Source organism: Hipposideros armiger, unplaced genomic scaffold (assembly GCF_001890085.2).
Source record: "Hipposideros armiger isolate ML-2016 unplaced genomic scaffold, ASM189008v1 scaffold_1270, whole genome shotgun sequence".
Lineage (NCBI taxonomy): Eukaryota > Metazoa > Chordata > Mammalia > Chiroptera > Hipposideridae > Hipposideros > Hipposideros armiger.
This window is the reverse complement of record NW_017732620.1, coordinates 39,994-50,140: the sequence shown is the minus strand read 5'-3', so window position 1 is coordinate 50,140 and position 10,147 is coordinate 39,994. Positions and strand designations below refer to the sequence as shown.

The 10,147-nt window shown below is 42.2% G+C and overlaps 1 protein-coding gene across 1 annotated transcript in view; it reads left to right on the top strand.

Annotated features, from left to right (window-relative positions):
* DNAH8 (dynein axonemal heavy chain 8) overlaps positions 1 to 10,147 on the top strand; it is a gene marked incomplete at its 5' end in the record, with an annotated part of 267,299 nt that overhangs the window by 232,934 nt on the left and 24,218 nt on the right. The window contains 3 exons of the mRNA XM_019633277.1: positions 1,535 to 1,691; positions 5,820 to 5,972; positions 6,053 to 6,242. Coding sequence (XP_019488822.1) covers positions 1,535 to 1,691; positions 5,820 to 5,972; positions 6,053 to 6,242 — 500 coding nt within the window. The remainder of the gene's footprint in view (positions 1 to 1,534; positions 1,692 to 5,819; positions 5,973 to 6,052; positions 6,243 to 10,147) is intronic.

Sequence of the window (10,147 nt, the reverse complement as noted above, 5' to 3'; positions counted from 1 at the left end):
AAAATAGTAACCCAAAACAATCTAATTATGTGATGTTAATAGGTGGCAAATTAGGCACTCAGAAAAGACAGAAAAATTTAAATGTGGTCATGCCACACCCCTGCTTGGGACGTCTTCAGTGGTTGCCTGTTACCTTTAGGGTAATGTTCAGAATCCTTAAAGTAGCCCGCATGGCCCTGCATGATCTGGCCCCTGCCCCATCATCATCATCTCTCCTCCTAGCTCACACTGGCTCCAGCCTCACTGGCCTTGTCTCTGTTCCTCAAATTCACTGAAGTCCTTCTCACCTTCAGGCCTTACCTCTTAGCTGAAAGTCCTTTCTTAGCCTCCCACCCCACCCCAATTTGCTTGGCCAACCTGTTCATCTTTTAGGTCTCAGCTTACATAGGATATTTGAAGAGAGGACCTTCCCTGGTCTTCTAGTGTAAATCACTTCCAACACCCACACATCCACGCACATGCACACACACATGCACGTACATACACCATGTGTATGTCAAGACTACTGGTTGACTTAGCCACTTTGAGACAAAAACTAAGTTCATGTACCTCAAAGCATCTGGTTGACCCAAAGAGAGCTAGCGAGCAAGAGTAAGGAGAGAGACAGATGATATTGTCTTTTTTCTTTTTAATTAAAGTTTATCGGGGTGACAATTGTTAGTAAAGTTACATAGGTTTCAAGTGTACCCTGTTCTTTTCTTCACAGCACTTATTACAATGATATTGACTTATGTCCCCCTCCTCTACTAGAGAAAGGGACCAAGGCAGGGACCTGTTCACTGCCATGTCCCAGCACCTAGCTCAATGCCTGGTACATGGTAAATCTTTATTGAATATATGGATTATTTTAAAGACGGGTGGCTGCATTTAGACACTTTGGAAATCATAAAACAAGTGGAAAGTGAGAAAACAAAACAGAAAAGACCAAAGAAATCTTAATAATTTATAATTCAGTGAGGAAATATGAATGGTGCTTTTTTTTTATTTATTTATTTTAGCTGAGCCATCCTGCCAACCTGTTGGCAGCTCAGTGGCAGCTCAGCTTGGGCCGGGAATCGAACCTGCGACCCTGTTGCTCAGAGCTTGCACTCTTGCGTGAGCTCTTAACCAACTGAGCCACTCGGCCGGCCCCTGAATGGTGCTCTTTGATCTAACAAGTTATCATATAATGACAGATTCTTATGACCAGTCCATAAGCCAGGGAGAATAAAAGGAGGTGGGCTCTTTGTCCAGCCTGAGGTGTTCAGGTTAGCTACAAGCAAGATTGTATAGCACTGCTTTGGACTATCAAGGGCATTAGTGGAATCTCTTTCCTTGAAGAGGGAGAGCTTTACATTTCTGTGATGTTATGGATGTCCCATTAGAAACAATAGAATGGATCGCTAGTTTTTTTATTCCCATAGGTTGCAATAAAATGTTCCCTTTTTTTGGCTGGATTTGATTCAAGTGATTCATCATTTCATTTTAGCTTTGATAATCCTCTCCAAAGGTACATTTCCCTACTACACTCTGAACAGTTCCCTCTTTTTATCAGGTATCAGAGTAACACTGCTTCTGCTGTTCTTGAAACAATTACCAACATTCAGCCCAAAGAGAGCGGAGGCGGAATAGGAGAGACCCGAGAAGCCATCGTTTATAGATTATCTGAAGATATGCTGAGCAAACTGCCTCCTGATTACATTCCTCACGAGGTAAGCTGTGCCCTTCACCCCAGTGTACAGGGCTGTCTTTGGGTTTCACTAAGCTGAGCCCAATCCTGGGGCAGTCCCTCCCTCCCTCTGCCCAGTCAGTCCTTCATTTTCAGCTGTTTCGTGTTACCCGTTGGTTTTCCCTTCCTTCCCTTTCTCAAGCATCCTGCAAATTATGATCTGCATTTTTTTCCCGACACCTTTCTCTATTTCCTTTCTACCCCACTTTCTCTTTCAATCGCTTTTTCTGTACCTTTTCCCCATCTTTGGATTCATCTGTCTTTGGGTCCTCAGATATCTTAACCGTCTAGGCTGGAAACCTCTCCCTCCCTCTTTTACCTAAGTCTGCTCTGTCCATCCTTTAAATTTACCCCTAGATTTTGTTTCCTGCCCTCCATACTTTTCATTTTCCAGTCCCCTCAACCAGGTAATAGGGAAGCAAGCCATTTAAATGAATTCACTCCCCAGTTTCGGTGGCAATCATTTTCTACTTCTTAAACCCCCCAGGTGTTTGCTTATTAATCTAAGTCAGTTTTTCTCAATTTTTTTTTAATTTCAAGACCCTTTTACAAAATAATTGAGAACCCCAAATAGCTTTTTTATGTGGGCTATACTTACTTATATGTAATATATTAGAAACTTAAAATGGGAAATTTCAAAAATATTTATTAATTTACTGTAAAATAACAGTAATAAACCCATTACATGTTAACATCAATGACACTTTTATTTTTAAAAATCACTTATTTTTCAAAACAAAAAAATAATTGAGAAGAGTGGGATTGTTTTATAGTCTTGCAAATCCCTGTAATATCTGGTTTAATAGAAGACAGCTGGATTCTTATGTATATCTGTTTCTACATTCAATCTGTTGTGATAGCACATTCAAACCGCTGTCACATAGCTTCTGCAAAATTCCACTGTACACTCCTGAGAGGAGGGGAGTAAAAGAAGTCAAATAATGTCTAAGTATGGCTGTAAAAAAATGTAACCTTGGGCCGGCCGAGTGGCGCGATGGTTAGGAGTTGGCTTCGGACGCCAGAGGGCCCCGGTTCGGATCCCACATATGAGGGCCAGTGACACTGCCCTTCGCAGTTAAGATGCTGAACAGCAGCTCAACCTGGAGCTGGGCTGCCTTGAGTCGCCGGTGACGGCATAGGCTGCAGCCCCTATGGCAGAGGGTTGCCATGGGCTACTGTATGAAGCCAGCAGCCAGTGTGAGCGGGGCAGCAGCTGCAGTGAGCAGCCGTCCAAAAGCCGGCGACTGATCTGCCTCACCCGGGAAGAGCGCAATGATGGTGCCAACTTGGGCCAGCGAAGCAATGTCCTCCACAACTAGACTGAAGAACAAAAGGACAGCAACTTGTCTGTTCCCCTTCCCCCAATTCCCCAGCACTATTCCCATCCCCCCTATTCCCCAATAAAAAAAAATGTAACCTTGTGAACCCCCTGAAAGGATCTCAGGGACCTTCAGGGTCCCACACTACACTTTGAGAACTGCTGATCTAAATAAATCTTTAATTGTGGTAAAATTTCTGGATGACCTGAAAGTTCTATAAGAGGTCCTCCAACTTGGTCCCTTCTTCATGCGAGAGCACACGGTTGTGACCTCTGAACTCTTTCCTGTTCTTAGCTTCCATCCGTCAGTGCTGATGGTCAGAACTTCACCTGAGTCCTAGGCTTGACTGAGTCAAGTTTAACTTTTCAACCAAAAAATGAGAGGCTCATACCCTAATGCACTGTGGTCCTATATCTATCCTGTCCTGCATCCCCGAGTCTGAGAAAAATGCATTTGTCAGCTAGGAGCCCCTAGCCATCCAACCTGTAATGAGGATTAGGGTACCCCCAACAATTAAAAAAAATTCCTTGTCTCTTAAAGCAATTTTTGTTTCCATTGTGTAGTACTGACATTTAGCCAAGATTCTGAAGTCAATGACTTCATGTAGAGATAGTTAAAGTAAGGCGAAAATACTTTCTTAAGGAGTAAATATTTTAAGTACGTACTTGCAGTGGTTCATTGTAAATGATCTTCAGAAGACAGATGAGGTGTAATACCTGCCTGCCAAGATCTTAAAAACTGGCATGCGAGAGAGAGAGAGAAAACTTACGACGAGATCACAGGTTGATGTCACCAGAGGAGGGTTTCAAGACCCTGGGATAATTTGAGCTGTCTGGGGTTGGGCGAGTCCCCTTCACCAAGGTCTCAGTTCTGGCACTATCCTGGCAGGAGCTGAGTGTGAGGGGTGTCACTGAGTGGATTGCTATATGGGAGGGAGTCCCCACTAAGATACCAACAACTGCTTCCTCTTTCAAGATCACTTACTTTGTAGTGTCCTTTATTTTATAGAAGAAATGTGGCAGTAAAGTGAACTTTGCAACTTGGGATGTAATTATACTTTTGACTTCCATAGTGAACACGAAGCCACATTCCTGTAGAAGCCACATTACTACATGGTCCCAGGAACATAATGAAAATCCAATATGACGTTACAGTAAATCTTTCATTTTATTAATCAAAAGACAACTTCAGGCTAGAACAATAATCATACTCAAACTAAAATCAGTACTAAAATCAGATTTTCTAGAGTCTAAGTTTTTCTTAAGCATATCTCTATTGCAAGTGAAGTTGCTCTTCTAAAACCTTAAGTAGAGCAAGGCCATTTGTTTGGGGCTGTTAGCATACTAAAGCTACCTGGGCTATTGGTCTGACATTGCAGCCAATACCTGAACTTAATTTCCCACTTGTGAGGGGAGCCAAAGTATTTCCACAATTTCCCCTTTCCTTAAGTGTGAATCTCCACAGCGCAGTCCTGATGTAAAGGGGTTGATGCATATGCCACTGGAGGCCGAAGGGCTCCAGATGAGAACGGGTAGTGGAGCCTGTAAAAATGTAAGTCCTAGAACCAAATTTAGGAGAATGCCAGAAGGTTGGCATGACGGACTGAGCAAGGGACCCCCACTGGCACGTTTGATGAGGATTTCAGCATCACTTGCTGTTTACACAGGTCATCCCATCCGGCTGTTCAGTTTTACGTCACTGCTTCCCTCTGAGTTTGTGCACCCCCTCTTCACCACTGGCTTACTGGAAGTGCTTCCCAGCTGCCATAAAGCAGAGATGTCCATTGTGGAGTTAGGAACTTCTGTGTCACATCAGAAAAATGAGGAGGGTGGTACAGACGACCCCGAAGCTTGTCGTCCACCTGTAACATTCCAGGACTCCAGCAGGGGCAGTGGGTGCTCCCAGCAGAGCATCCCACAGCTTCCTGGCTCTCTGGTGGACCATCGCTCTAAATTGGCTCTGGCTCCATGTGTTCATCCTTATCCCTCCTACACTGGCAGCGTTTCACTGTGGCCGGCAGAAAGTTCAAATCTCTTTATGAATTCTTGCCAGTATTCACAGTCAATCTTTTCTTGGGCGTATGTCACTAAAGTGAAATGTGTATATGTATCGGCTTATTTTCCAGTAATTGTTAGTATTTTATTGTTCCGACAACCAGAAGCTTTTATATTGATCTCTTCAAAATGGTCAATAAGTGATATACCAAAAGGAACAAATGACAGGTGCTTAATGACCCTCCCACAAAGTCCAGTATTTTCATTGGTTAGATTAGGAAAGCCTCACTTTAGTCACCCTGGCCAAGGCAGCAATGATCTTAGGAAACTACAGCCGATCACATCCACTAGTGACTGTTCTGTAAAGATTTGGGCTGTATTAACTTGCTGTGACATTTCTAATAATGACTCTGTAAGCATTATGGAAAAAAAGTTGCAAACTGTACTCTTATGAAGGTTAAATTATAAAAAAAATACTTAACTGACACTTAGTACTTAATCATTTGAAAGGGGGAAAAGGCACAATTTTATTTCATCTTTTTAAAGTATATTTCCAATTATCAACTAAGTACAATCAGTAGATATAAAAATCATTTCAGCTGAACAGTAGTTTGGAAGCCCAGAAAATAGGGTAACTTATTGGCAAGTTTGGTTCTGCAAGAGATACTTTAGAGTTCATTTGGGCCACTGGAGATACATCTAGAGGAAGAAAAAGAACAGCAAAAGCAGAAGTCATTGAAAGAGAGTGACAGATGTTTTTTTTAAATATCCTTCATTATATTGTATATTTTGTTTTAGGTGAAAGCTCGTTTGATAAAGATGGGACACCTTAATTCAATGAACATATTTCTTAGACAAGAAATTGACAGAATGCAAAAAGTCATCTCAATCGTTCGCAGTAGCCTGAGTGACCTAAAATTGGCCATCGAAGGAACAATCATTATGAGTGAGGTGAGCTGTTGTTATCTCAATCATCATTTCCCTCTTTTGTGGATTTTTCTTCTTCTCATATTTCAACTTTATCTTTTTAGAACTTGAGAGACGCCTTGGACAACATGTATGATGCTCGCATCCCTCAGATCTGGAAAAGAGTGTCCTGGGACTCATCCACACTGGGCTTCTGGTTTACCGAACTTTTGGAAAGAAATGCTCAGTTTTCTACTTGGATATTTGAAGGCAGGCCCAATGTATTCTGGATGACTGGTTTCTTTAATCCCCAAGGTATGTGCTCATAGAAGAGTGGGCAAACCTGGACGATGTGGGGGATTGTATAGTAGCACTGTGTGATGCATGTGTCTTATATTAAATAATATAGAAGGATAGATAGCCTGCTGAGTGTTGGACACACGCTTTCAAAGGTTGGAGACCACAGATGACCCTCCCGTATTTGTTTTACAAATTCATTCTGAAATTCTTTCTACCATAGTGCTTCTACAATATGGTAGCCCAGCCTTCATTTCTCTTCTCACTCACGTCAGCAAGCCATCAGTCTGTGGTTAGGACATGTGAAATAGTAAAAAAAAGGTTTTAGCCAAAGCTTAGTTTTTACATGTTTATGAAAATGACAAAAATGAAGCCTCAAAATATGAGTAGGCAAAAATTGTTCCTAGAGTTCAGAAAATTAGATTGATTTCAAAAATGATCGTATGGCAAAAGTTTAATTCAGTGAACTTCAGGAATCTGTCCCCCCTCAGTTTTTGTTTTTGTTTTTCCTTTGAAAAGGTGCTTTGTGATTCCGCTGCATTTATTCTTCATTCTTTTGGGTTGTCAAAAAAGTCATGACGTATTTTTTCTATGTTTTTCATTGAAAAAATGCATAATGACTTTTCCGACAACCCAACAGATACATTTACTGAATAAGTTACTGACTGGATGTTGTAGAGTTCAGAAAAATGGTAACTTTTTGTCTTACTACAGTGTGAATAGTTTTACTTCAAGTAACTCTTGGTCAAAATGAAGAGATGGTGTGTTCCTTATAGTTCAATACCTTATAGCTCCACTAATAATACAACTTAAGAAGCATTCATATTTACAGATTTAGGATGTATTATTGCTACTCACCGTAATCTGGTGGAGTCTCGTAAAATTATGTTAAGTGAAGAAAGTCAATCAGAATCCATTGTAATGTATGTATACTGTATACACTGCAACGTATGTAGAATGTATGTATACTCTGAAATTCCATTGATACAAAGAATTAAAGCTGGCAAAACAGAGCCATGGTGTTAAAAGGCAGGATTGTGGTTACCCCTGAGGGCGAGCAAGGGCAGTGATTGCAAAAGGGCACGAGGGAGCTTCTCGGGGTCTGGAAATCGTCTACTCTTTGATCTGGATATTGGTTACCTTAGTAAAAATGCATTGAGTTGTACATTTATGATTTGTGCACTTTTCTTTGTATGTGTAATACTTTAGTATATCTTAAAAGTTTACATTTAATTGTATCTGTGTACATACATTCATTCACATCACGCGTTTTCAAGTGCCTTAACATTTTCTAAATTTAAAACACTAACCATGGTGGTTTTTATGAGCTTACCAAATTATACATAAACTAGTATTATTATGTCAATAGACTTTAAATTTGTAAAGGACAGCCTCCAGATTTCACTTATCAATTTTTCCCCCAGAATTTCCATTAAATTTGGTGAGGAAAATTTCTTATTATGGTTCTCAGGTTTTGTGGGTCTACTTATGAGTCTCTTTCCTCCTGACCAGCCCCCAGTTTCAGTACATTGTCACCAGGTAATTCCCGGCTTGGGAGCCTGAAGCAATAGCGTTTCACTTACTTAGGATTTTTTGACCACCTCCCATTTGCGAGGCCCTCTGTCAGCGCTTCAGTAGAGAGAGATCTGAGACCCGATTCCTGCCCTAAAAGAGCCCATGGTCTGGTTGGTAAGACAGACCCATCAGCCACTTGAATGTGATGTGATAGATGTCGCCCCCTGCCCCGACCCGGTGAGAACTAGTACAGAGAGCAGAGAGATGAATTTTGCTGAGGCAGCGCTTCAGAAGAACTCCCTATGGGAAGCAAAGAGTAGGGTTTGCGGAGGCAGGGATGCAAGGAAAGGCCAGTCCAGGCAGCAGCCTGAGTAAATACAAGGCCTGTCCAGGGCGAGAAGGAGACAGTGTGGCCAGAGCTCAGGAAGCAGGAGCAGGAGTGGTGGGGAGTGAGGCCGGAGCGTGACGTCTCCCAGGGGAGTTTGGGCTGCATCATACATGCACTGGGAGGTCGCCAATGATCAGACCATTCCTGGAGAAAGTAGAGGGAAGATTGGAATAGGGGGACCCAGAGCAATGAGATGCTTACCAGGTCCAGGGGAGAGGGCCTGGGGTTGAACCAGGTGCAGAGGAGGGGACAGAGTTGGTAAAGTGATGAAATGGGAATCTTTGAGCGAGCAGGGAGTGGCAGTGGCTGGGCTGAGGCAAGGTACAAGACAGGGCAGTGCACGAGGCACTGGTTGGGAGGAAAGGCAGGACTCTGCATTTGTCAGCTAGCGCTAGTGGGACACCTAGGTGGGGAGGTGTGTTGGGAGGCTTGGAGTTTGGGAAAGGGGCAAGGACCAATGATTTTAAAACCTGTGGGGTTGATAAGTGTGTTTTTATATTCAGAAACCAAGGGGAATAGGATTGGTTCATCCCTGGCTTTCCATAGACCCAGGTGACTAAATCATAGCTCACAGATGACTAAATCATAGAAAGTGATTTTCTTTCACTAAAAATGTGACTTACAATAGCAAAGCATTAATATGAACTAATTGTTACTATTTGTTAAGAAATGTTACAAGCCAGAACAATACTTAAATACAAATGCAGGTATCCATTTCAATTTTTTTTTTTTACCTATCTTTTCTTGTTAACAATCCCAATCCTTTCTCTTTTCTTCATTTCTGGTTTCAAGTTAAAGTTTCTTTCCCCCTCTCATAGCACCCCACGTCTTGGAAAGCCCCAGATGTATTTAGGCATCCTATCCGTTACACACACAAGCACATAGACACAAATACTCTTATCTATGATTGCTTTCTCTCGTTGCATGGAAGAGTGGAGTCACTTTCCCTGCATACTAATCACTTCCCTGTCTCCTTCTCCTTCTCTTGACACCAGAGACAAAATACGTTCCATTCCATGGCACCTGGGCAGGTCTGGGAAACAGAAAGATCATAGCCAGTCCCGTGTGCTCACAGGCAGGGTGCAAGCAGGTCAAGTCCTTAGATTTGGAGGCCTCTCTGGCCACTATTTTGACATCAATAATTGATTTCTCAACATGAATGTATCTTCCGGTTTTATATCTTCTAACCCACTCCCCATTAACGAAATCATTTCTTTCTTTGGCTCCAAATATTTGAGTAAATGTTTATTTAATATTTTTTTTAACAAAGCACACATTTAAGCAAAACACAGTGCAATTGGCAAAGAGGCCATGGTTGAATCACAAATATGTATAGCCCAAATCACCTAGGAATATTTGAAATGTTTTGTTCATAGATGGCCATTTATTTTGTGTTCGTATAATGCAGTGTGCATCTGCTACTGGCTGATTTGTGTCCCCCATCATGCCTCTGATGATGGCTCCTCAGACCTAAGTGACTTTGAGGTCCACACTGCCGCAAGGACAGGTGTCAGGCCTTGTTGGCCCCCCGCGCCGTGTCTGAGCTCATGCTGTTTGCAGTGCCGCTTGGTCGCATGATGGTGGCCTGATATTTTGTCTGTCGTATTTGAAGAGGCTGAGTCAGCCACCGTGGAGCTAATCTAGTATTTTCAACCCCTTTCACAGTCATTTCTATAGTAATTGATGAGCTCAGCCATGTGGCAGTAAGATTTGATTATTAAAATGGACAAGCTCTCTGTACCCACGACCCTATAATATTTGCTCAATGGCGCAGCTTTTGGCATTGTGTAGATTTGCCTCCCAGTGGACTGCTCAGGCCCAGGAGAAACTGTTGTGTTCCACTGGGTTTTCCCAGCAGTCATTGGCACATAGTCACATATTGTTTAAGATTGTGCTTCTTGGAGTTCTCAGAGGATTTCTTTGGTCTCTTTTTCCCATGGGTGTGCATTTTCAAAGCATCATGTAGACATCAATTAGATTCTTGCGTGTGCACACGCACACGTGTGTGTGTGTGTGTGTG